Raw genomic sequence first — 27,408 nt, forward strand, 5'->3', positions numbered from 1 at the left:
CCTGAGTTTCCCTCAATAGCAAAGTTAGAGAGAGTGGTGTTTGGGGTTCCATGTGGTCCATCCTGTTAGAAGCAGGCCCTGAGCCAGTTACTAGAAAACAGAGATAGAGTTTACTCCCCACTAGTACTGGAATGGTTGCCAGAAACCCAAGTGACCTATAATTTAGATAAGGTCCTAATGCCACCTTAAGACAAGGATACTAACCAAAAAATGGCAAATTTGTAACACAGTTTTGATAAACTGGATGTTAGGTATAAGAAAACAGAAACAGTCAAGGATGACACAAAGGTTTTTTAGCTGAGCAACTGAAAGGACAGAGCTGTCATTTAATGGGCCTGGGAAACTGGGAAAAGCAGGTTATTGGAGGAAATAATTATTTTGACTTTGGATATGTGAATTTTGATAGGTCTATCAGACATATCCAGGAGGAGCAATACAAAGCAGTTAGCCAAAGCAGCACAGAGTTTAGAGACGGAGGTCAAGCTCTTAACTACAAAACTGTGGGTTGTCCACTCACTGACTATATCCAAAGCCATGATACACTAGAGGAAGTCAGGAGAGAGGAGAGAGGACGGCCTGGAAGTTGGTAGACTCAGGTGGCTCCATCATCTGTGCCTCCTGGTGGTGCCTGCCCTTGTATGATTTTCATTCCCTAGAGCATGGGCAGTGTATGATTTTCATTCCCTAGAGCGTGGGCAGGACCTATAACTTGTTTCTAATTCAACATATGTGACCGGGTGTATATGAATTACACTGTGATTACACTGTTACAGTATATAAGATTATAGAGCCCAATCTTGTTGTGGAGTTACCCCCTAGCTAGCTTACTTTTGTGAAGCAAGCAGCAATGCTGGGGAACACACTTGGCAGAGAACTGAGGTTGGCCTCTAAAAACCGAGGGAAGCCTCTAGCTGGCACCTTGTAAGGTCTCCAGCCTGCAGCCAACAAGAAAATGAAGCCCTCACTCTTAGAGCCTCAAGGAAATAAATTCTGCCAACGATCTGAGTAAACCTTGAAATAAATCCTTCTCTAGTCAAGCATTCAGATGCTATCTCAAGCACCAGCTGACACCTTGACTGTAGTCTTACAGAAGACCTGCAAGAGCAAGTCTGAGAGACTTCTCACCCAAAGAAACTGTGAGATAATAAATGTGTGTTGTTTTCAACCACTAATTTTGTAGTAATTTGTTATGCACCAAGAGAAAAGGAATGCAAGCCCTGAGTTACTATAACATTTAGAGGCCAGGGAAATATGAAAGAGCCAGGAAAAACAGGCCAGTGAGGCAGGAGGAAAACCAACAGAAAAGCATTTCTCCAAGAGGCTTATCACCAACTTCCTCAGAGAAATCTGAGAGACAGAGCAAAGGGGCAGGTGAAGTCTGCTGACCGGCTGGAGGCTCACAGGTAATTACCATTGAAAGGGGACACAAGAAGCCAGGAGCTACCTCCATTCCAGCCTCTTTCTGAGGAGAAAAGGGTAAGAGGAACTGCTTAATAAATGAAATGCAGTTTTATTAGGCTCCCCAGAAGACCCAATTAATGGCAGAGTTGTGTTACTTCACTGTAAGGCTTTGAAAGTCGGTATTTCAAAACTGGCTAACACTTAATACTAATCAAAATCAGCTCATTTTAATTACTAAGTAGCTCACATAACCTATTTTTAAACTTTACATTGTTATTTGACATGCTTAGATTGGCTTGTAATTTATTTTTTTTAATCAATACAACCAAATCTAATGAGCATGTATTATGCGCAAGGCCCTGAATTAACTAGCTATAACTCAAAGAAGCTGCCCTGACGCTTTCTGTACATGTATAATTTGTATGCAAGCTCATACTATTTATAAAGTACTGTCACAATCAAAGGCTATGTTATGCCCTAATGTGATTAGTATTCAGCTTTTATCTAGATTTATCTATAGTGAGCATCCCATTTTCCTATAATGCTTTGAAAGCAATTTCTTCTCTATTTATTAATTCAAGAAGATGTATTGAGCACTTAGGTACACAGAGGGGCAAACTGGATAAAAAAAAGTGTTCAAAATTCCTATTATATAAGAATACTATCCAAAATGTGTCCCTTTTATGTCCTCAATATACTTTACTTATGTATATGTGTATTTATCTACATTTACTCTGCCTACTATATATACACATACATCGTTTGTACATATGCGTGTGTGTGTGTATATATATATATATATATACACACAGTATGTTTGTATATATACCCTATACATTTATAATATATTTGTCTATATACACTCTGCCTTGCCTAACCCAGCAATACAACTCTGCCTCTTGCACCATCAGCTTTTCCCCAGGTTTTGCTCTGTCATCAAGGCTAAAAGATTAAATCACTATGTTCCTGTCTATTCAACTTAGCAGTCTTCATTGTTCTCAGCAATGTCCTTGGCACTGTGGGGCAAGGGGAAGTATAAGACTAGATCATGGCATGAAGGAGTTTTCAAACTATTTTATTAGCAACAGCTTTCATATTCTTTTTTCTGCCTATCCTCACTTGAAATGTAAGCTTTTCCTTAGGAAAGACTCATACTAGCTTTTTACTAATATACCTTTTAGCGTACAGTATGTGCTCAATAAGCATTATTTGGCTGATTCACTACTTTCCAAAATGATTAAGGCGACTTGCATGAAATAGAAATATACACTTAAACAAGCAAATGTAAATATACTGTTAGATAAACACAAACTAGAGCCAAATAAAAAGGGCCTACATAATGTTTAAGCCATGGTTTTCACTAGGTAATTTGTTTAATAAATTGGAGACAATAATTATTTTTTAAAATATTCATATATGACTATATTTAGAAATTAAATCTAGCTCTGTGCTTTCCCATAGCTATCACAAAGACAGAAATACAGATTTGTGTAATCTTATTTCCAACAAAATGAAGTATTTCATTTTATCAAAACAAAAACAAAAACAAACATTTTTGTCCTGGGTGGTAAATTCTAAGAATTTATTTCAAGTATCATTAAAGCAAAAACCAGAGCACATATCTTCCTTAATGATCCTAAGATGGATAAATTTGAAATTACTAAAATTAAGGTACTAGATTGATAAGACATACAGCTCCTTCCGGAATTTGTACTGTGATTCTACTATCATTCTTTGTGTCATTGATGCATATATCCATCAATAATTTTTTAAGACAATTTGGTGAGCACTTTCAAGACCAGAAAGAAAAGGCTGCTAAATGAACATAAATTTCCTGTACTTTCCAAAATGCACAATGTATTCACACAGTACTGACATTTCACATGAAAAACCTACTCAATATTAATACCTATTTTCCACTTCCCAAAGGGTAAGGCTTTACTTCATTTTAATGTGCAATAGTACATGAAGTTATGTAAGTGAGCAGAACTGTAGTCTGTAAAACACTGAGAAAACGTAAATCAATTACTAACATTGTAAAGAAGTATAGTTATTTACCAGTGTTATATGAGTGAGAACAAACCGTTACTCTACATAGGCCAAATACATAGCCTGCCAATAGTACAGCAAGCTGCTGAAGCCATTATCCCTGATGAATGCCATCTATTAGGCAGCCAGATTTTAAACCATGTGCCCATGCCCCCACAGGACCAGAACTCACTGGACCTGGGATAGGGATCTAATCCAAGGGCAGTGAATCCATTAGGTTGGCTTGTGACAATAGATGAGGGCAGGTCCAGTCACAGAAAAATTACTGGGGCCAATCTATTTCTTTCTCTTTGAATTTGAACTAAAAAATGCCAAGAAAATTAAACAGTGACAGAATTGAAGGTGACAGAGGAAAAAGAAAAAGGTATAGAAGTTATTTAGGAATACAGGTGCAGAGGGCAATAGAGTTGCCATGAAAGGTGTTTTGGCCCATGACAAGATCTAAGATGGTAGGTGGCCTCCAAAGAGCACTGACTGCAGTTCAATACAAATCAAACTGCATTCAAGTAAGAAATCCTTTATCCTTTTTTTTTCAGCTTTACTAAGATATAATTGACATACAACACCGTGTAAGTTAAAGGTATACAAGGTGGTGCGTTCATATACATATGTACTGTAAAATAATTACCACAAAAAAGCCACTTAACACAACTATCACTTCACATAGTTAACATTTTATGTGTGTGTGGTGAGAACATATAAGATCTACTCTCTGAGCAATTTTCAAGCATATGATATAGTATTATTAACTATAGTCACCATGCTGTATTTTAGATCTCGAGAACTTACTCATCTTCTAACTGGAAGTGTGTACCCCTGGACCACCATCACCCACCGACCTCCCCATATCCCACCAATCTACTCTATGTTATTCTATAAGTTCATTTATTTTTTATTTATTTTTATTTTTTTTAAAGATTTTATTTATTTATTCAAGAGAGAGAGGATGAGAGATAGCACGAGAGGGAAGAGGGTCAGAGGGAGAGGCAGACTCCCCGCTGAGCAGGGAGCCCGATGTGGGACTCGATCCCGGGACTCCAGGATCATGACCTGAGCCGAAGGCAGTCGCTTAACCAACTGAGCCACCCAGGCGCCCAAGTTCATTTTTTTTTTAGAATACATATATAAGTGAGATCATACAGTATTTGTCGTACTCTGACTTATCCAATTTAACATAATGCCCTCAAGATCCATCCATGTTGTTGAAATGGCAGGATTTCCTTCTTTATGGGTAAATAATATTTTACGTAGTATACCATTTGTATGTATAATATACTTACCATATTTTCATTATCCATTTATCCATCAACAGACACTTAAGGTTGTTTCCACAGCTTGGTTTTTGTAAATAATGGTGCAACAAACATGGGAGTAAAGATCTCTCTCCCTATGGAATGAAGATTCCTTTAGGGTATAAAACTAAAAGTGGGCTTGCTGAATCACATGGTTGGTTCTATTTTTAATTTTTTGAGGAACTTCCATACTATTTTCCATAGTGGCTGCACCAATTTACAATCCCACTAACAGTGCACAAGGGTTCCTTCCCTTTTCTCCACATCCTCTCCAACACTTATTACTGTCAACAGAGGCTTGGAGGAACCTAATCCTTTATTTCTCCTAGGAGCAATGGTTTGGTATTCTCTAGCTCAGTGTTTACGGTGACTTCACAGATCATAACTACTGTGAATAACAAGAATAGAATGTATTCCTTTTTTTAACTTTCTTTTTTTTTTTTTGAGTATAGTTGCCACACAATGTTACATTGGTTTCAGGTATACAACATAGTGATTCAACAACCCTATACCTTATACTATGCTCATCACAAGTGTAGCTACCATCTGTCACCATACAATGCTATTGTAATACTGCTGACTGTATTCTCTGTGCTGTGCCTTTTATCCTGTGACTTATTTATTCCCTAATTGGAAGCCTGTATCTCCCACTCCCCTTTACCCATTTTGACTATCCCCCCCCACTCCCAATCTGAATATATATTAAAACAATGAATTTTTGTAATGTATATAATTGTTAAATCTATTATCATACACCTGAAACTAATATATTGTATGTCAACTAAACTTCAAAAAGAAAGGAAGGAAGGAAGGGAGGGAGGGAGGGAGGGAGGGAGGAAGGAAGGAAGGAAGGAAAGGAGAAGAAGGCACTAGGTTTTTGAGTTCCAGAAGTTTTTGTTAATAGTTTAGATGGTTCCAGGGAAGACACAATGGATGTTTCCTCAACCCTGGCCTGATATGCTTCACTCCTTTTCCATGGCTCTTTCACTGCCTCAAGTATCTTGCAGAATCATGTAGTCAAGTGATTTCTATACCTTTTGGGGTTTTTGAGATGGCTTTTTGTTCCAAACTTTCTATTATTTTTTTCTTTCAAAAATGTTTCATTATTAAAATGATATATATTGGTTAAAATTAAAAAAAAAACACAGTGAGTTTATTTTGATACCTCTGATTCCATCCAACATCACAGGATTCATTTTAGCCTTCCCCCCCTTTCCTTATTTATACTTCTTTCTGCAACAGTGAGAAAAACCCAGATCTCATTAAATAAAATTAATTTGTTCAATTCTAGTATATACATAAAAATTCTGTATATAATATGCATATAAAATACACACTTTGCTATATCAATCCTGTTAGAAACACCTTTACTAATTAGATCACAGCATTTATGTACATTATTTTTGTCTTTAGCCATACAGTATCCAGTTAAGATTCTCTTTTCCACAGTAATTTTGGTTATTTTCTTCCCTTACTCTCTTCAATGTGGTTATATTATTCATTTGTAATATAGTTAGGTTTAGTTTTTAGCTTATATTCTATTTTGGCTTCTCCTTACCTCCTCATTTGTTTTAATTTTATACTTTTTTATATTGAGGATATGTAAAATATCACCATAATTCCAAGGGTCAGAGTTATACAAAAAGATATACCCACAAAAGTGTCATTAATGATATACTTTAATTCAACTGTCTCCAATTTACAAAATATGAATTACAATTCTAGAACCTGTTATTTGCTACATGCAGTTCTATGTAACTATAGGTTTTCGTATAGGTGGAATGAGATAATTTAAAAACAAAAGAATCAAATGTCTTACTTACAGATAATTCAAGTGAACTCTGCTTCTTTAAAATTATTTTAACCAAAAAAAAAAAAAATTAAACCACATAAATCAAAACAAGATATACTGAGTAGAGTGTAGAGTAATTATTTTTAAATTAGATTTAGTAATTAACATTTTAGTGATTCTTAATCATTTGGAACAAATACAATACAATCCATATTAACACATGCATCAACATATATTAATATACAGCATTTTAGGGCTTTCACATTTACTTTAGTTAACTGGCTACCTAATACAGAGTTTTAAAAAAGTGTTACTGATTTTAGTAAAACCTCTGAAATAGAATTATTCAAAGTATTTCTTTTTACAGACTACATAAAAGGAACTCAGTACAATCCAACAAAAGTTGTAATAGTACTCAAAAATTAAGATAGCTGGCAGATTTGAGAATATGAATAGGTAAATTCTATAGTTGTTCTATCCAAGACAAGTATCCACAAGTATCCAAGTAGCCAACTAACCATACGTGGCTATTGAAACTGAAATTGAAATTAGTTAATAAAATAACTGTACTTGACAGGACAGACACTGCCATCATTCCAGAAAGTTCTATTGGATACCACTGTTCTATTCTGTTCACTAAGGCTAGAGGCTATTTTCCCTGTGCCAGCACACAGTGCCTTAACACACAGTAGCCACGTAAAACATACTTGTGAAAAGAATGACTAAATACAAGATAATATCAGGAACAAAATATGGCAACATGTAACAAGAGGTGTTTATTACAGAATTGTTATAAGACATTGGAAATAACGTGTATATCCAATAAAATGCAATCATCAAAATAATAATATAGTCTTAAAATGGAGTATTGTAAAACCATTAAAAGGAATGTTTAGAAAAAAACTAATGACTTGGAAACCAGATGGTCATGTTCTATAGCTAAGTGAAATAAGCCACAGTAATATTTTAATGGGAAATAAATATGAAGCTATAAACACTATAGTTAGAATGAAACCTAGTTACCAGATTATATTTTATTTCTCATTTTGTTAATTTATATTTTCTAGTTTTTGTAATAATGTTTTATCATAAGAAAATCAAAATTTTTATTGTTTGTTTTTCAAAGCTTTATACATTTAACTTATAAAGCCTATATCCAGGATTTATTCCCAAAGAAACTAATGGGATATTACCTATCAAAAATAATTATATAATTTTTATTTCATCATAAAAATAACTTAAAGATTTCTATATAAGAATGTTCAATGTTTATTCCTAATGAAAAATGAAGAGAGTAACAAAAATATATGACAATCACCACTGAAGAAAACATAATGAAGGCATTAAAACATGCTTTTGGGGGCGCCTGGGTGGCTCAGACGGTCAAGCGTCTGCCTTCAGCTCATGTCATGATCCCAGGATCCCAGGGTCCTGAGATGGAGCCTTGCATCTGGCTCCCAGCTCAGTGGGGAGCCTGCTTCTCTCTCTCCCTCTGCCTGCCATTCCCCCTGCTTGTGCTGTCAAATAAATACCATCTTAAAAAAAAAAAAAAAAGACAAAAACATGCTTTTGAACAATATAAAAACACATGGCAAAATAGACATATACAATATGTTACTCTGATTTATGGGCTGAGAAAAAGTAACCGAAAAATCATATAGATAATATGATCCTAAGCTTGTTAAACTTAAATAATGTAGAGAACAGACAGGTGTTTAGGCAATTAAATACATGGACCCAGAGAACAGATAATTAACTGTTTAAAATGGATTTTTCTGGGTGTTGGGGTAACAATTTTTTTCTTCATACTATTTTTAGAGTTTTAAAATATTACTAAATCTGGTTTGTTTTATAATCAGAAAATAATATATATATATATGTATATAGGTATATGCATGCATATATACGCACACACACACACACATTCTGAATTATCTACTCCTCCAAGTTCCTAAAAGTCAGTGAGGGATAAAAGTCAGGCAGAGGGTATGACAACAAAACCAGGATTGGGGAAGATTTCCTTCCAAAGCCCTTGACTAACACTGCCTGTCTCAACTGTACATCACACACTCACCTCTGCTCAGCACTAGAGGACTGGCGCATTGACTTTTACTGCTCAGGATTACCTTATATGGACTTAACTATCTGGCATGCTGTTCCTATGTCTTATTCCAACTGCAAAGTCTAGTCTCCACTCCTTTAGTCTCCTCCTATAGTGTTTCATCTAGCACTGGATAGAACTTTTGAGGGGAAAAAAAAAAAGGACATTAAAAAGTTGAACAGGATATTCTCTCTTGAATAGAAGGTACACAGTTTTTTATCCCAGCAGGCACTCTTTCCATAGAAAGGGTAAAATTAGTAGCTGAGGACCAAAACTATTTTTAGAGGAAGAGAGATTTTTTAAAAATTTTTTATTTAAATTCTATTTAGTTAACATATGGTGTATTATTAGTTTCAGGGATAGAATTTAAGGATTCATCAGTTGCACGTAACACCCAGTGCTCATTATATCAAGTGCCCTCCTTAATGTCCATCACCCTGTTACCCCATCCCCCCATCCGCCTCCCCTCCAGCAATGATATTTGTTTCCAACAGTTGAGGGTTCCAGAGGGGAGGGGGGTGGGGGGATGGGTTAGCCTGGCGATAGGTATTAAAGAGGGCATGTACTGAATGGAGCACTGGGTGTTATAGGCAAACAATGAATCATGGAACACTACATCAAAAACTAATGATGTAATGTCTGATGATTAACATAATAAAATAAAATATTAAAAAAGAGTTTCTTATGGTTTGCCTTTCTTTCTGTTTTCATCTTATTTTTCCTTCCCTTCGCCTATGTTCATCTGTTTCTTAAATTCCACATGAGTGAAATCATATGGTATTTGTCTTTCTCTGACTTATTTTATTTAGCATAATACCCTCTAGTTCCATCTGCGTCATTACAAATGGCAAGATTTCTCTTTTTGATGGCTGAGTAATATTCTAGTGTGTGTGTGTGTGTGTGTGTGTGTGTGTGTGTGTATGTATGTGTGTGTGTATACACACCACCTCTTCTTTATCCATTCATCTGTCAGACATCTGGGTTCTTTCCATATTTTGATGATTTTGGACATTGCTCCTATAAACATTGGGGTGCAAGTGCCCCTTAGAATCACCATTTTTGTATCCTTTGGATAAACACCTAGTCATGCAATCGCTGGGTCACAGGGTGGTTCTATTTTTAACTTTTTGAGGAACCTCCATAATGTTTTCCACAGTGACTGCATCAGTTTGCATTCCCACCAACAGTGCAAGAGGGATCTTTTTCCTAGCCAACACCTGTTGTTTCTTGTGTTGTTGCTTTTAGCTATTCTGACAGGTGTGCCATGATATCTCATTGTGGTTATGATTTGCATTTCCTTGACGTTATATAAGGGATGATGAACATCTTTTCATGTGTCTCTTGGCCATCTGTGTGTCTTCTTTGGAGAAGTGTTCATGTTTTCTACCCATTTCTTGACTGGATTTTTTGTTTTTGGGGTGCTGAGTTTGATAAGTTCTTTACAGATTTTGGATACTAGCCTTTTATCTGTTATGTCATTTGTGAATATCATCTCCCATTCCATAGGTTGCCGTTTAGTTTTGTTGATTGTTTCCTTTGCTGCGCAAAAGCTTTTTATCTTGATGAAGTCCCAATAGTTCATTTTTCCTTTTGTTTCCCTTGCCTTTGGAGACATGTCTAGCAAGAAGTTGCTGTGGCCGGGGTGCCTGGGTGGCTCAGTTGGTTAAGCGACTGCCTTCGGTTCAAGTCATGATCCTGGAGTCCTGGGATCGAGTCCCACATCAGGCTCCCAGCTCAGCAGGGAACCTGCTTCTCCCTTTGGCCCTCTCCCCTCTCATGCTGTTTCTCTCTCTCTCAAATAAATAAAATCTTTTTAAAAAAATAAAAAAAAGAAGTTGGTGTGGTCATGGTTAAAGAGGCTGCTGCCTGTGTTCTAGGATTTTGATAGATTTGTCTCACATTTAGGTCTTTCTTCCATTTTGAATTTATTTTTGTGTATGGTGTAAGAAAGTGGTCCAGTTTCATTCTTCTGCATGTGGCTGTCCAATTTTCCCAATACCATTTGTTGAAGAGACAGTCTTTTTTCCATTGGATATTCTTTCCTGCTTTGTCGAAGATAAGTTGACCATAGAGTTGACGGTCCACTTCTGAGTTCTCTATTCTGTTCCATTGATCCATGTGTCTAATATTTATGCCAATACCATATTGTCTTGATGATTACAGCTTTGTAATATAGCTTGAACTCTGGAATTGTGATGCCTCCAGCTTTAGTTTTCCTTTTCAACATTATTTTGGCTTTCGGGGTCTTTTCTGGTTCCATACAAATTTTAGGATTGTTTGTTAGATTGCTTGGGTAGCACAGACATTTTAATAGTATTTGTCTTTCCAATTCATGAGTATGTAATGTTTTTCCATTTTTGTGTCATCTTCAATTTCTTTCATAAATGTTTTATGGCTTTCAGAGTACAGATCTTCTACTGCTTTGGTTAGGTTTATTCCTAGATATCTTATGGTTTTTTGATGCAATTATAAATGGGATAGAGTCCTTGATTTCTCTTTCTGTTGCTTCACTGTTAGTGTATAGAAATGCAATAGACTTCTGTGCATTGGCTTTATATCCTGTGACTTTGCTGAATTCTTGTCTCAGTTCTAGCAATTTTTTGGTAGAGTCTTTTGGGTTTTCTACATTGAGTATCATGTTGTCTGCAAAGAGTGAAAGTCTGACTTCTTTGCCAATTCGGATGCCTTTTATTTCTTTTTGCTGTCTGATTGCTGAGGCTAGGACTTCCAATACTATGCTGAACAATGGTGGTGAGAGTGGACTTCCTTGTCCTGTTCCTCAACTTAGGGGAAAAGCTCTGTTTTTCCATGGAGGATGATATTCACTGTGGGTCTTTTGTATATGGCTTTTATGATGTTGAGGTATGTTCCCTCTATTCCTACTTGGTGGAGGGTTTCTATCAAGAAAGGATGCTGTATTTTCTCAAATGTTTATTCTGCATTTACTGAGAGGATCATATGGTTCTTATCCATGTTTTTATTAATGTGGTGTATCACACTGATTGATTGGCAGATGACGAGCCACCCATGCAGCCTAGGAATAAATCCCACTGGTCATGATGAATTATCCTTCTAATGTACAGTTGGATCCTATTAGCTAGTATCTTGGTGAGAATTTTCACATCCATGTTCATCAAGGATATTGGTCTATAGTTCTTTTTAGTGGGGTCTTTGGTTTTGGGTTCAAGGTAATGCTGGCCTCATAGAATGAGTTTGGAAGTTTGCTTTCCATTTATATTTTTTGGAAAAGAGATTTTTTTTTTAGTAATTGAGAAAAGTTTTGGCACAAAGCTATTGCAACAATTTCTGTACCCATCCAATGTTGTTATAGCTAAAATTTTATTTTTTAAAGAGGAAAGCATCAGCAAGGTGTATCCGCAGTGGAAGAAAATCACAACTATAATAACTTCAAAATTTCACAGATAGGTGAAATGGTGACTAAGAATAGAAATAGCTGGAACAATGGCGATATGGTTTGACAGAATTATGTAACAAAGGTACAAACCTTTAACTGTAAAAATTGAAGTTCAAGAAGTTCAAGTAATCACAGGTAGAAAGATCGAAAATGCTGTCAATATTATACCCATTCTTACACACAGACATGACAAGTGAAAAACAGAATACAGAAGGATAAGCACATGATTAACAAGGAAGGTGGCCAGTGGTTTAAAGGCACAGAAGCTGAAGTCTGATGGCAAGAGTCAAAATCTCACTCAGCTATCACTAGCTGTCTAAGCTTCCCCAAGTTACTTAATCTTTCTCATATCTCAGATTTCCCTACTGTGAAAAGAAGATAATAACAATCCTTACCCCATACAGCCCCGAGGAGAATAAAATTCTACCACATAGTAAGTTTAAATACTAGCTGATTCAGATTATGAGGTACAGAACAACTACTTCAGTGGAATCCATTTGATTTGGCCTACAAACACCATAAAAATCTAATTTCTATTTAAAATTTAGATACCAGTTTGAATTGGAGTCATGAATGCTGGGCCCTAGTTGAGGTTCTTCTACCTCGAGGTGAACTGAGGGCTCACACTTTTCTTTTCTAAGCCCCAGTGGTGTCAGGAGGTGTACTGGGTAAGCTTTACATTCTCTTGCTGCTTTGAAATTCCTATGATCTACATAGCTGGGAGAAAAAAAAAGTGTTTTAATACTGCTGCTTACAAAATATTTTCACAGTAGGAACTGAAATAGTGGAGCATTTCAACATATTTATGTAACAGCTAAATTAAACAAAGAGCGAGTAAAATTTCCCAGTGGGAGAGCTACAGCAGTAAAAACTGATCAAAACAAAGATTTTTCTGAATGTATGCAGTAACAAAGTTTCAGTGCACAAAAGAAAAGCCCTGAAAAACCAATGCCGGTACTGGGAAAAGCAGAGGAATAAAAAAGAATGCAGTAAGGTTTTTTTTTTTTTTTGCTCTTTTCTCTTCCTTCATAGTCTTGTAGAGAGGTAGAATATTAATAACATAAAATAAATTCCACTACCACAGTTACACCTTTCAACCTCATAATCTAATTTAACTAGTATGTATTAACTCATAATTAATTTAGTTAGCTTAGTAACTATTAAAAGCAGATGAGGATTTTGAAGATTTTTTAAAAATCTTATGTCTCACCTCTAAGAGCCCATATCATATATGATATATATATATATATATATACACACACACCATAGAATAAGCCTATATATGTGTTATATGTAATTAGGTAAAGTACATGGTATTTTTAGGGGCGCTTGGGTGGCTCAGTCGTTAGGCGTCTGCCTTTGGCTCAGGTCATGATCCTGGGGTCCTGGGATCGAGCCCCGCGTCGGGCTCCCTGCTCAGCAGGGGGCCTGCTTCTCCCTCTCCCTCTCCCCCTGCTTGTGTTCCCTCTCTCGCTGTGTCTCTCTGTGTCAAATAAATAAATAAAATCTTTAAAAAAAAATAATGTACATGGTATTTTTATATACCATAGAATAAGATACACACACACACATGGAGTTAAAGATGAAAGGCATATACAAAAGTGAATGGCTTAACTCAGGGATCATAAATTCAAATGATCATCAGGTCCAAGAAGGCCACATAAATAACTGCAATGGGCAGAGTAGATACTGAGCCAAACTGAAGCACGCTTTCTCACAAAAACTGCTCACTAAGTGCCTGTGGACTGCTGCCAATCAGGAATGGAGGGCCAGGGCTTCCAGATCGTCTCATTTTTTAAACAGAAACAAGAATCTAGAGGTATATATAAAATCTCTCTCTCTTTTTTAGTGTTGAAACTAATTTTAAAACATCGTGTAAATCAAGCAGACATATCTTTGGGGCATATGCAGTGAGCCGCTAGTTTACAATCTTTGGTTTATTAAGTGCTATAGAAAAACATTTGTTGATACTTCATAATGCTTCATATGGTTAACACACTCAAACATTTTCTTCTTATAAAAACCTAGGTGATTATACCAATTTTTATAATTTTATGGGGAAACTGAGGATCAGGGAAACTAAAGAAGGCCTACACAGTCACATATCCAATAAGCAGAATATTTGGTTTCAAAACTAGGTTTGTCCAACTCCAAAGTCCATACCCTTTCTATTATACAACTCTTTTTATCAAAACGGGATGTATGAAAAAGAGAACTTTACGTTAGACCTCGGAAGGCAGGTAAGACTTGGGGAACCAAGGGAGAAATATGAAATGGTTTTATAGGTAGAGGCAGCAACTTGTGAATACTGAGAGGAAGAAGTGAGCATGGTATTTTAAAGAATAGCTTGGAAACTGGCCTGGTGACAATAGATATTTCATATTGGCAAGCTCAGGGAAAGTGGATCATATATAAAACTTAAATAAAATTTAACTTAACATTTACCACAAAACAGAACAACAAATGCTAATAAGCTGAAAAAACTGTCTTTTTCTATTCATGTTTTAATGGGGATAGTACATTTCCTTAAGCTTATTAACTTTTAACGCACTATCAATGTCAAGCAATGATCAACAACATCCTTTATTATCTTTACTATTTTCCTAAGAGAAACAGATTTTGATGACAGGTGAAAAGCACACTGACACGTGTAAAATTATCTGATGTACTGTCCTCATAATTCAGACATCCAAAAGCAACCTCCAAACACAGTTACCTCATATACGAAGAAAAAGTTACTCTCCTTTCTAGATGAACTATTCATAAATTATATCCCTAATGTTCACCTGAAGATACTCAGTTTCCCTCAAAATGTCTTAACTCGGACATCAGAGAGAACATGATCTATTCCCCAAAGGAGCTATATAAAAACTGCCTTGATCACTGGAAAGAAATTAATTACATTCTTAAACAAATAACTTGTTTAGTTTCAAGCCCACAAAAAGAAGACTCTGATACCTTTAAAAATCCAAATTGAACTATCCTAATTAAAACAGCCTTCTCTTTATAGGAAAATCAGAAATAATATAAACTTGAGTAAGGAGATTATCTCACACTTAGCCTTGGAAAATGGACCAGTGTTGCTAGAAATTCTGATATTTCTCTTCTCCAAAAGAAACTGGAAGGCTGTTTTTTAATGTAAAGTATCTTAATTTTTAAAATTTTGGCTGTTTAAAAAGGGTTTTTTTTGTTGTTGTTTTTTTCAATTTAAAAACTGCAGACCTCTCACCACCCCCCAACACTGGCTTGTAACCTCTGGATAAAGACTATAATAGTGATACAATAGTGAGCCAAACACAAACAAAGACCTGCCCACAAAGTCTAGCAAAAGATGCAGAGATGTCATTTTCAGACAACTGAAATATTAAAACGGTATAAGATGATTTGAGAACAAGAGAGTAGTAGGCTCACCCTCTCAGTCTCAAAGAAGAGGGAAGGCCTTCCAAGGCCATCGATCTGTATGCTGAGATCTAAAGGAAATGCAGAAATTAGCCAAGGTTGGGGACTGAGTGGGGTAGAATTATGGCAATGTTTAAACAGAAGAAGCGGTTTATATAAAGGTAGGGAGAAAAGAGACTGCCAATTAAATGTGGAAACATAAATGTCACTTATTGACTTTCTTTACTGCACACCCCCCCAAAATTTCCCAACAAAGAAAGCATTGTAGCATCATTTATATTTTAAGATATTTTAATATAGTAACTCAAGCAGCAAGTGAGTTTCAGGCCATTCTTCATTCATGAAAAGACTAGCTCTACATTAAATGCATTTTAAACATCAGAGAGGAGGAGGAGGAGGAAATACATAGAGATTATTCTAGAGCTTTAATATACCGAATTTCAAAGTTAAACCTGGCCTAATTATTTGGTTTGGTGTAAGCTGGCGCACCCCAGGGGAATACCTAAGAATTTCCTGAGGACAGGAGACTTTTTTAAGCAATACAGCTCTTTTTCCTTCAATTCCTCAAGATTCTGATGGGTGCCATATGTGAGTGGGTGTGTGTGTGTGTACACATGTGTATGTTTGTCTGGGTTCCAGGTGTTTTAAAGATTGACAATCACATCCCTTGCCTTCCACAACTGATGGAGAAGTCTTATTCTTGAAACATATAACGAAAGAAAAAAAGCTGGAAATCAAGGTAACTAGTCATAGCAGTAACTAACATACAGGACAGGGCTGACCACTTTCATAAACCACCACTGAGGATTTCTAACCACAACCTTGAGAGATAAATACTACTTACCACTCAAAAAAACATGTGTGTGATTTTCCTCTATTTATTCATCCCAGTAGTTGGCAGAGCTAGAACCTCAAATTTAGATCTGTTGACTTGAGTGGAAAAACTATTCTTTCAGGAATACTGTGTGGTCCCTAACATACTGGATGAGTATGATGAATTACGCATGGTTAGATGAATGAGCCCTCACCATGGGCTCCACAATAGGATTGAGATTGTTGAAATCTCTGTCTCTCACCAGAAATGGGGTCTTTTCCTGCTGGTGAGGTTGTCTCTACCTTAATACCCAGAACCCAGCCCTACCAAGCTTCCTCCTTTCTCTTACTGCCTTAGCCACTAGTACAGCCTCTTCCATTTATCCTCAACCTGATTCAACTGCTCCTTCTACTTCCTCTTTTTTTTTTTTTTTTTTTTTTAAGGCTTAGAGAGGGCAGTTTATTGTCTCAGAGGGCAGAGCTGAAGGACAGGGTTGCAGAGGTATTTCCCCTATGCCTCAAGGACACATGTTCTATCCTTCCCCTGGGTTATGGCTCTGGGGGCAACCCACAGAGGGAAGAGGAGGCTCACACTGCCCCAGGGGTTCTCAGGGAAGGACACAAAGTGACCACAGGCTCCTCAGACATGTCAGTGGCTGTAAACAGAGGGCTGAGGGGGCTGCTTTTGAGTGAGGGTACATCCTTGGTAGAGGGAGCATGTGCCCAGCCCCTTTTTAGACCCAAGAGCCAACTCAGAGAGGACAGGGAAACCAGTCGTGATTAGGACAATGTGCTACCCACCAGGGCAGGCATATGAACCATGGGCTTTGTCACAGTGCATACACACACACACACACACACACACACACACACACACACATACACACACACACACTTGTGGGGAGCCTTGGAAGCACAGATTTGGGAATCTAGGGGAAGATGGCAGAGTAGGAGGAGCCTGACCTCACCCTGGCCCATGTTTTCAACTAGATATCATCCACATCCAAGTGAATTAAGCCAGAGAGCGATCTGAAGAGTGGCAGAACAAGCTCCACAACTACATGTAGAGAAGAAGGGGAGCAAGGTCAGAAAGGCAGGAGGAGGCCCACAAGAGGGAGAAAGCTACTACACACGTGGAGAAGGCAGAGAAATGGGCTCTCACACCAGAGGGCTCACATGGGGAAGACGAAACCCCATAACATTTGGCTTTAAAAACTAAGTGGCTGAATTCCCTGAATCTATAAAACCAGTGGGACCTGGAACCTGGAGTTTTAAAAGTCAGCTGACATGGGGCAACTGGGTAGCTCAGTCAGTTAATCATCTGACCCTAGATTTCGGCTCAGGTCATGACCTTAGGGTCCTGAGATCGAGCCTCCATCAGACTGCACGCTCAGCAGAGAGTCTGCTTGAGGAATCTCTTCCTCTCCCTCTGTTCCTCCCCCGCCCTTAAATTAAATAAATAAATCTTTAAAAAAAAATGTCAGCTGACACAGCAGTGGGTGAACCAAGAGGGCAAGTGATAGTTGGGTCACTACCCTTAAAGTGACTCTACAGAGAGATAACATAAAAATGGCAGTTTATACAGTTTACACAATGCTGGAGGCAAGTGGGAGACAGACCTGTTCATACTGATTTCTGAGTGTGTTGGGAGACTTCTCCAAAAACCAGGGAGCTGGCAGGTGCCATTTTCCTCCCCCACCTCCCAGCATAAACAGAAGCTGGGACACACAGATACTTGTTACCTAATACACCAGCAGTGTGCCACATCCACAAGTTCTTCTACAGGTACGACCCCACTCCAAGCCAGCTAGCCTCAGTGCTGGGCTCAGGGCAAATTTTGTTAAAGCCACCCACGTGACTCACCCAGCCGCCAGGTGCACAGCTGCCACCAGGCACATCCGCCATACCGTGCCCAGCTGGGTGTCCTCAGCCACTGTCGCACACCACCCCCAGCCAGGCACCATCAGCTGCTGTCACACGCAGTGCCCAGTGTGGGGCCCAACTGCCACACTGGGCCCAGCCACACCCCTCGACACCATCATGCAGAGCCCAGTCACCACAGTGCTTCAGGCGACTGGCACAGGATTAGGAACCCAGTGCAATTTTTTCTAACACCACCACCCTAGTCCCAAGTTCCCCAGGGGGCATGTCCCCTCAAAACTGGCTTGCCTGGGTCTCACTAACACCTCAGAGCAAGCACAGACCACAGGAGGCAGAGAATCAGTGCAGACAAATGCACTGAAAGGAAAAGTGACTCAGACACAACAGCAAAGCATGAACAAAACATAAAATACTCTCCCGAAGTGCACTGCATGGCACTCAATACCTAATCTTTATAAAGTCACTAGTTTTAAGAGCAAAAGACACAGCTGACTTCCTTAACACATGGAAACAGACACAGAAAGGCAGACAAAATGAGGAGACAGATAAATTTATCCCAAGTGAAATAACAGGACAAGGCCACTGACAGAGATCTAAACAAAACAGATGTAAATAACATGCCTGATAGAGAATTTAGAGCCATCATGACCATTAAGTATACTCACCAGACTTGAGAAAAGAGTGTAAGACGTGAGTGAGACCTGTAACACAGAGATAAAGAGTAACATAGCAGAGATAAAGGGCACAATAAATGATAGGAGAAAAATACTTAATAGGATGAACAACAGGATGGAAAAAGCAGAGGAATGAATTAGTGACCTAGAACACAGAGTAAAGTAATCAAGCTGAACAAAAGAGGAAAAAAAATTATGGAAAACGAGAATAAACGTAGGGAACTCAGTGGCTCCATCAAACATAATAACACTTTCATTACAGAAATCCCAGAAGAAGAGAGAGGAAAAGGGGCATAAAATTTATTTGAAAAAGTAATAGCTGAAAAAATTCCCTAATCTGGGGAAGTTATCCAGATCCAGGAGGAACAAAGAACTCCCCCCCACACACATACCAAATCATCAAAAGCAGACCCACACCAAGACATACTGTAACTCAATTTGTAAAATACATTGATAAAGAACAAATTTTAAAAGCATCGAGAAACATATAAACTACCAAAACTGAAACAGGAAGAAATAGAAACAGATAATAACCAGCAAAGAAACTGAGTCAGAAAAAAACAAAAAAACCTCCCAAAAAACAAAAGTCCAGGGCCAGACAGCTTTATAGGTGAAATCTACCAATCACTTAAAGAAGAGTTAATACCTATCCTTCTCAAACTATTCCAAAGAATAGAAAAGGAAGGAAAACTTCCAAGTTAATTTTATCAGGCCAGCATTACCCTGATACCAAAACCAGATAAAAACACCACAAAAAACGAGAACTACAGACCAATATCCCTGATGAACATAGATGTAAAAATCCTCAACAAAATACTAAGAAAGTGAATTCAACAGTACATTAAAAAATTATTCACCCCAATCAAGTGGGATTTATTCCTGGGTTGCAAGGGTGGTTAATTATTTGCAAATCAATGTGATAAATCACATCAATAAAGGATAAGAACAAACATATGATCATTTCAATAGTCACAGAAAGAGCATATGACAAAGTACAATATCCGTTCATGATAAAAACCCTCAACAAGGGCGCCTGGGTGGCTCAGATGGTTAAGCGTCTGCCTTCGGCTCAGGTCATGATCCCAGGGTCCTGGGATCGAGTCCCGCATCAGGCTCCCTGCTCCTTGGGAGCCTGCTTCTCCCTCTGCCTCTCTCTCTCTCTCTGTCTGTCTCTCATGAATAAATAAATAAAATCTTTAAAAAAAAAAAAAACCCTCAACAAAGTAGGTTCAGAGGGAACATAGTTTAACATAATAAAGGCCATTCATACAAAACCTACAGCTACTATCATCCTAAATGGGGAAAAACGGAGAGCTATTCCCCTACGGTCAGGAACAAGACAAGGACATCCACTTTCACCAGTTTTATTCAACATAGTAATGAAGTCCCAGCCACAGCAATCAGACAACAGAAAGAAATAAAAGGTATCTACATCAGCAAGGAAGAAGTAAAATTTTCACTTTTGCAGAGAACATAATACTATATATAGAAAAAGTGAAAAACTCCACCAAAAAACGGCCAGAATTGATAATGAATTCAGTAAAGTCCCAGGATACAAAATCAATGCACAGGTTTTTATACACCAATAATGAAGCAGCAGAAAGAGAAATTTACAAAACAATCCCATTTACAATTGCACCAAAACCAGTAAGATACCTAGGAATAAACCTAACCAAAGAGGTGAAAAACCTGTACTCTGAAAAACTATAAAACACTGATGAAAGACACTGAGGACAATAACAAAGAAGTGGAAAGACATTCCACGCTCATGGATTAGAAGAACAAGTATTGTTAAAATGTCTATGCTACCCAAAGCAATCTGCACATTTAAGGCAATCCCTATCAAAATGCCAACAGCATTTTTCACAGAACTAAAACATACAATCCTAAAATTTGTATGGAACCACAAAAGATCCCAAATAGCCAAACCAATCTGGAAAAGAAAAGCAAAGCTGGAGGTATCACTATTCCAGACTTCAAATTAGATTATAAAGCTGTACTAATCAAAACAGTACAGTACTAGCACAAAAACAGACACACAGATCAATGAAACAGAATAAAAAACCCAGGAATAAACCCACAATTACATCATCAATTAATCTGCAACAAAGCAGAAAAGAATATCCAATGGGAAAAAGTCTCTAACAAAAGGCATTGGGAAAACTGGACAACATGCAAAAGAAGGAAAACAGACCCCTTTCTTAGACCATATACAAAAAATAAATTCAAAATGGATGAAAGACCTAAATGTGAGACCTGAAACCATGAAAATCCTAGAAGAGAACACAGGTAGTAATTTTTTTGAGATCAGCTGTATCAACTTCTTACTAGATATGTCTCCTGAGGCAAGGGAAACAAAAGCAAAAATAAACTACTGGGACTACATCAAAATAAAAAGCTTCTGCACAGCAAACAAAACAGTCAACAAAACTAAAAGACAAGCTACGGAATCGGGAGAAGATAGTTGCAAATGACATATCTGATAAAGGGTTACTATCCAAAATATATAAAGAACTTATACAACTCAACACCCAAAAAACTTAATCCAGTTAAAAATGGGCAGAAGACACGAACAGACACTTCTCCAAAGAAGACATACAGATGGCCAACAGACACGTGAAAAGATGCTCATCATCACTTATATAACATCAAGGAAATGCAAATCATAACTACAATGAGATATCATGGCAAACCTGTAAGAATAGCTAAAAGCAACAACACAAGAAACAACAGGTGTTGGCTAGGAAAAAGATCCCCCTTGCACTGTTGGTGGGAATGCAAACTGGTGCAGTCACTGTGGAAAACAGTATGGAGGCTCCTCAAAAAGTTAAATATAGAACTACTGTATGATCCAGCAATGGCACTACTGGTTATTTACCCAAAGAATACAAGAACACTAATTCAAAGGAATGCATGCACTCCTATATTTATAGCAGCATTATTTACAATAGCCAAGATATGGAAGCAGCCCAAGTGCCCATCAACTGATGAATGGATAAAGAAGTGGTGTATATATATATATATATATATATATATATATATATATATACAATGGACTATTATTCAGCCATAAAAAGAGTGAAATCTTGCCATTTACAATGACATGGATGGAGCTACAGGGTATTATGCTAAGTGAAATAAGTCAATCAGAGAAAGACAAATACCAAATTATTTCTTTCACTCATATGTAGAACTTAAACAAACGAACAAAGAAAAAAAATAAGAGAGAAGTAAAGCAAGAAAGACCGTTAATTATAAAGAACAAACTGCTGGTTACCCGTGGGGAGCAGTGTGGAGGGATGGGTGAAATAGGGGATGGGGATTAAGGAGGGCGCTTGTCATGATGAGCGCAGGGTGCTGTATGGCAGTTTTGAATCACTATAGTCAGAATGTCAGAGTCTGCGTTCATGTCTTCACCTCTTTCTAGCTGTGAGACTTAGCACAATTTACTGAACTTACTCTGTGTAAGAGAAAAATAAAGAGACGGAGAAAAAATATATAAAGAGAAAAATATATTTGCTTTCAGATTACAATTCACTTTGTGTCTCGAATCAAACTGAAGCAAGGCTTCTCTTAAGTTTGTGAACTTCAGCTTATCGATCTATGTTTTTTTAAAGCATGGACATTTGGCTTAGACTTCTGTGAAATCTAAATCCAATGCATAATTTATAACATATGATCAAACTCCAGTATTTAATTTTATGTTTTATTCAAATAAGAGCAACATATCTAGGAGGCGGAAAAGGTCAGAATTCCCTTAAATTCATGATATTTTGAAGATTCACAACATACTAAAGTCAAAGCTGAAGTGTTCTTAGTTGCAGTGAAGATACAAGAAGATCCCAAAGGAATGAAGTGATGAGTACAATTTCACCACTGAACTCTTCACTGGGGATATGCTTTTTCAACTGCAACATCTAATGTGCAAAACTAAAAAACAAACTGACAAGCTGAAAGCGGTCTAGTCTTCACTTCAGATTTCATTTCTGAAACTACCAAAGAACATAGGGCCCGTCACATTGATTCTTTGACGAATATTTTTTGTTCCAAGGGCAGAACATATTCTCAGGTATTATCAATCATATTTCAAAATCAAGTTTATGCTTTGATATGTAGGTTTTATATAGTCCCTGATGCATTTTAAAAGTATACAATTTTTTTGTGTCTGTGTATACCTAAATATGATGCTTTTAAAATACCCAAAGAATTCTAACTTGGCCAAGTATCTGCAAATCTAGCAGATTACTAAATATACTTACTTACTTAAAATACTTCATGGGCACCTGGGTGGCTCAGTCAGTCGAGCATCTGCCTTAGGCTCAGGTCATGATCCCAGGGTCCTGCTACTGAGTCCTGCATGGGGCTCTTCCCTCTGCGGGGAGCCTGCTTCTCCCTCTGCCTGCCGCTCCCCCGGTTTGTGCTCTTTCTCTCTCCGACAAATACATAAATAAAATATTTTTAAAAATAAATAAAAATAAAAACACTTTAAATCTTCCTTTTGTTTCTAGGACTATGGCTGAGAATTAAAACTAAGTTATTTAGTACATGTCCCTGCCTATGGGTTAACTGCTACAGTGCATAGATACCTTCTGCACCTGTGTTTCTAATCATTCATTACTAACTCTTTTTAATTTTTTTTTTTTGCTTTTTTAATGGGCATCTTTTAGATTTTCAGGAGATTCACAGAACAAAATAATTACCTGACAGGGAAATCAATGAAAGGCATTTTAAATCCAATGGCAAGTGCAAAATATTCAATTTCAATGTTTCTTTCAGAAAATGCACTGCCCCCTCATTTTGCCTGCTATCTTCTGGAGTCACTTTTAACCTTTTACTTTTTTTTATTTCCCTGTGTCCTCAGTTGTCCTTGGCAAGAGCTCAGGGTTGTTCCATATTTTCACTCTTCAGTACAATACCTCAATTCTAGGCCGTGAACACTTCCAGCTCATTTTTAAACTGCCTAAAAGAGTTTTTCCTACCTCTAGACCACACCACAAACATCCTCTAGACTGAACTTTCTAAAACACCACTTTCATCATGTCACAGTGTTGTTCAAGATCTTTCTGTGGTTCTAGTAACTATGGGAAAAAGCCCACACTTCTTATGCTAACCGGTTCCCAGGACCGGGAAATAGTATTACATTTTAGTTATCAGTGTAACCTCCTATGACTTCCCAACGTACTGTTGCTCCCATCAGGATGAATTCCTTTTCATTCTCCATGTGTCACTGCTTAGTCTGTCTCAGTGATTTTCCTGATGTTCATCTCTTCTTTTTTTTTAAGATTATTTATTTGACAGAGAGGGAAGGGGAGAGAGGGAACACAAGCAGGGGGAGAGGGGGAGGGAGAAGCAGGCTCCCCGCGGAGCAGGGAGCCCGACGCAGGGCTCGACCCCAGGACCGAAGGCAGACGCCCTACCAACTGGGCCACCCCGGCGGCCAGCTCATCTTTCCTTTTCCCTCCCACTCGTCAGCTGTCCAAATCCTGTCTGTCCTCCAGGACAAACTGAAGCGTCATAAATCCTATGAAAAATTTCAGCTTCTCCAGCCCCAAGTCATACTATTCTCTGAATTTACATTATACTTATCTTCCAACTATGTAACTCAGTGACGTGTACATGCTGCACTGCATTGTTTCTGTTTTGAACTATTGCTAGTCCAGGCAGATCATAAGCTGCCTGAAGTCAGAGAATTCTCTATTCTCTTTCCTTCCTATTATCCACTGTGCTTTTTTCATTGCTGAAAACACACTAGATACACAAGAACACAAAGGAGACTCAAAAGGATAATTAAAAAAAAGTTTACAAAATGCAATTCCACTACTTGTACTATTACCTAATGATTGTCTTAAGAAATGTGAATGGGGCAAAGCTATGTGCTATGTAAAAGATTAAAGATCAAATTTTCATAGCTAAAATAATATACTCGATAGTGAGAACTAAATAATCTTGTGGTGATTCGCTTTATAAAGATAAGAGGACCGCCTGATTCTCAAAGTTCCAAACACAGGTTTCTGTCCTGCTCTTATAAGAAAAAAAGCTTTTTGACTTTCTAAAATAGAAATTACGAAAACATGCAGGGGAGAGCAAAGCAGACCTATCTGCCAGTTGTGAGAGGGGATCCACAAGAACCCAGAACAAAGTATAGTCCAAATTCGAGGACAGAGGAGGGAGGTAGTCACAGAGAAAGTCTTCCTGTGACAGAGTGTCGCAGTCGGAACTGGGTGAAGAAGGCATCCTCACGGAAGAGCAACCTGGAGTGAGCTGTGAGTTGGGAAAGCATCTAAGCAAGAGAGAGGAGGAGAAACCTAACACAGGCCCTCAAAACAAGCAGAGGAAGAAGTGATCCCTGTGGAAATGTGGCTTGACATCAGATGTCAGCACCTAAGCAAAATGAGGAGAGCATCCATGCGGGGATGTGCTCTGATATGAAGTGTCAGAGCTCCAGCAGCTGAGAAGGATCTTCAGGAATGTAGGCTGGTCCATGAGGGAGAATCAAGATCCCAAATGGAGTAAAGAGGACATTTATAAGTGAGGAAAACCTAGCACTGGGTATCACAGTCCAAACAGGGTGAAGAGGTATTAGGATAGTGCAGAGGATCCTGAGTGAACATCCACATGTGGAGAGTCAGAGTTGGAAAAGGATAAGAAGGGCATCTGTCTGGGAGAGGAGTTGAAAGGGAAGACATGTAAGATATTTCCTGAGAGAAATTTGGAAGACAGGTTTCTCAAAATCAAGAGATGAAAACTATACACACGAAAAGGAGAAAACTAGAATGAATCCTGTGGTTTGAAATTGCTATTGGTTGTACTAATGAGAACTTATGGTTTTCACTACACAGAGAGAAATAATTATTGACATGATTGAGTGTGTGTGTATTATACATATTTATATTCCCTAGATCTATCCACCGTAAGGCCTGGAGGCAGTGACACTCCAAAAGCAATTGGTATATACCTAACTCCTGGGTTTTAGCTTCTACCATTCTCCATCAAAAAAAAATTAGGCTCCTTGAAGAAATGGCTGATTCTAGGCCTGAGAAAAATAAAGTTTAAGATAAGCTACAAGTATCTGATATGGGGATATTAATATACAAAGTATGTAAGGAACCCATACAGCTTAATAGCAAAATAATAATAACAATAGTAAAAACAACAACCCAGTCAGTCATTTTTCAAAAGACATACAAATGGCCAATGGACATATGAAAAGGTGCTCAGCATCACTAATCATTAGGGAAATGCAAATCAAAACCACAATGAGATATTACATCTAACATGTCAGAATGGCTATTATCAAAAAGTCAAAAGATAAGTGTTGTTGATTATGTGGAGAAAAAAGAAAAAGAATACTCCAGTGGGAATGTCATCTGGTACAGCCATATAGAAAATAGTATGGAGATTCTTCAAAAAAATTAACAATAGAACACCATACCCTCTAGCAATTCCACTTCTGGGTATATACTAAAAGGAATTGAAATCAGTATCTCAAAGAGTTATCTACCCTCCTGTATTCATTACAACATTATTTACAATAGCCAAGACATGAAAATAACTGAAGTGTCCATCAACAAACAAAAAGAATTTTACATATATATCAAATTTTATCTATCCATATATCTGTCTTTTTAGATATAAACATATTATTCGAAGTATTATTTGTATATCAAATATAAAGATACACACATACAATGGAATATTATCTAGCCATAAAAAGAAGCAAATCACATCATTTGTGACAACATAGATGAACCTGGAGGACATTATGTTAAGTGAAATAAGCCAGACACAGAAAGAGAAATACTGCATGATCTCACTTATATGTGGAATCTAAAAAAGTTGAATCCACTGAAACAGAGTGGAAGACTGATTACTAGGGCCTGTGGGGGAAATGGGGAGACGCTGGTCAAAAGGGACTTCCAGTTTTAGGGTTTGTTTGTTTTTTTAAGATTTTATTTATTTGAGAGAGAGCAAGAGAGTGAGCGAGAGAGAGCGAGAGAGCACAGGCTGGGAGAGTGGCAGAGGGAGAGGGAGAAGCAGGCTGCCTGCTCTGCAGGGAGCCCAACGCGGGGCTCAGTCCCAGGATGCTGGGATCATGACCTGAGCAGAAGGCAGATGCTTAACCAACTGAGCCACTCAGGCACCCCTAGACTTTCAGTTTTAAGATGAATAAATTCTGGTGATCTAATGTACAGAATGGTGACTATAGTTAATAATAACATACTGTATACTTGAAATTTGCTGAGTAGATCTTAAATCTTACTACAGGAAAAAAGTGAATTGTGAAGTGATAAATATGCTAATTAGCTTGACTAATCATTACTTCATAATGTCTACACATATCAAATCATCACACTGTACAACCTTAAATACATGCAAATTTATTTGTCATTCATACTTCAATAAAGCTGGAAAAAATATTTTAAAGATAAGGCAGAAGGCAAAGAAGTGCTCAAATAAGGGGAATGGTACATATCCTAAGGACAGATAAGCCAGCTTAAGTAGGCTACTGCTTGCCAAAATGAGAACAATTTGAGCACAAAAATAAAATAGAAAGCCTTTAGTTTTTACAAATAGAATTAACAAATTAAACA

General features: G+C 37.6%; 1 protein-coding gene across 12 annotated transcripts in view; it reads right to left on the reverse strand.

Annotated features, from left to right (window-relative positions):
- The window catches only part of COX7B2 (cytochrome c oxidase subunit 7B2), a 146,571-nt gene that overhangs the window by 97,889 nt on the left and 21,274 nt on the right, over nt 1–27,408 (reverse strand). Inside the window, exon 1 of one of the 12 annotated variants that reach the window (XM_073891156.1) lies at nt 12,603–12,690. The exons of 8 other annotated variants lie outside the window; for them this stretch is intronic. Coding sequence is in view for 1 of the 4 variants with exons in the window: in XM_073891153.1 (XP_073747254.1) it covers nt 23,081–23,094 (14 nt within the window). In the remaining 3 variants the exon portion in view is untranslated. Of the gene's footprint in view, nt 1–12,602; nt 12,691–23,080; nt 23,195–27,408 lie in introns of those variants that run through there. 3 more of the 12 variants (XM_073891158.1, XM_073891162.1, XM_073891153.1) reach the window with 3 other exon arrangements.

This window comes from Callorhinus ursinus, unplaced genomic scaffold, assembly GCF_003265705.2.
Source record: "Callorhinus ursinus isolate GAN/ISIS: 27379988/994484 unplaced genomic scaffold, GSC_fseal_2.0 scaffold4, whole genome shotgun sequence".
Lineage (NCBI taxonomy): Eukaryota > Metazoa > Chordata > Mammalia > Carnivora > Otariidae > Callorhinus > Callorhinus ursinus.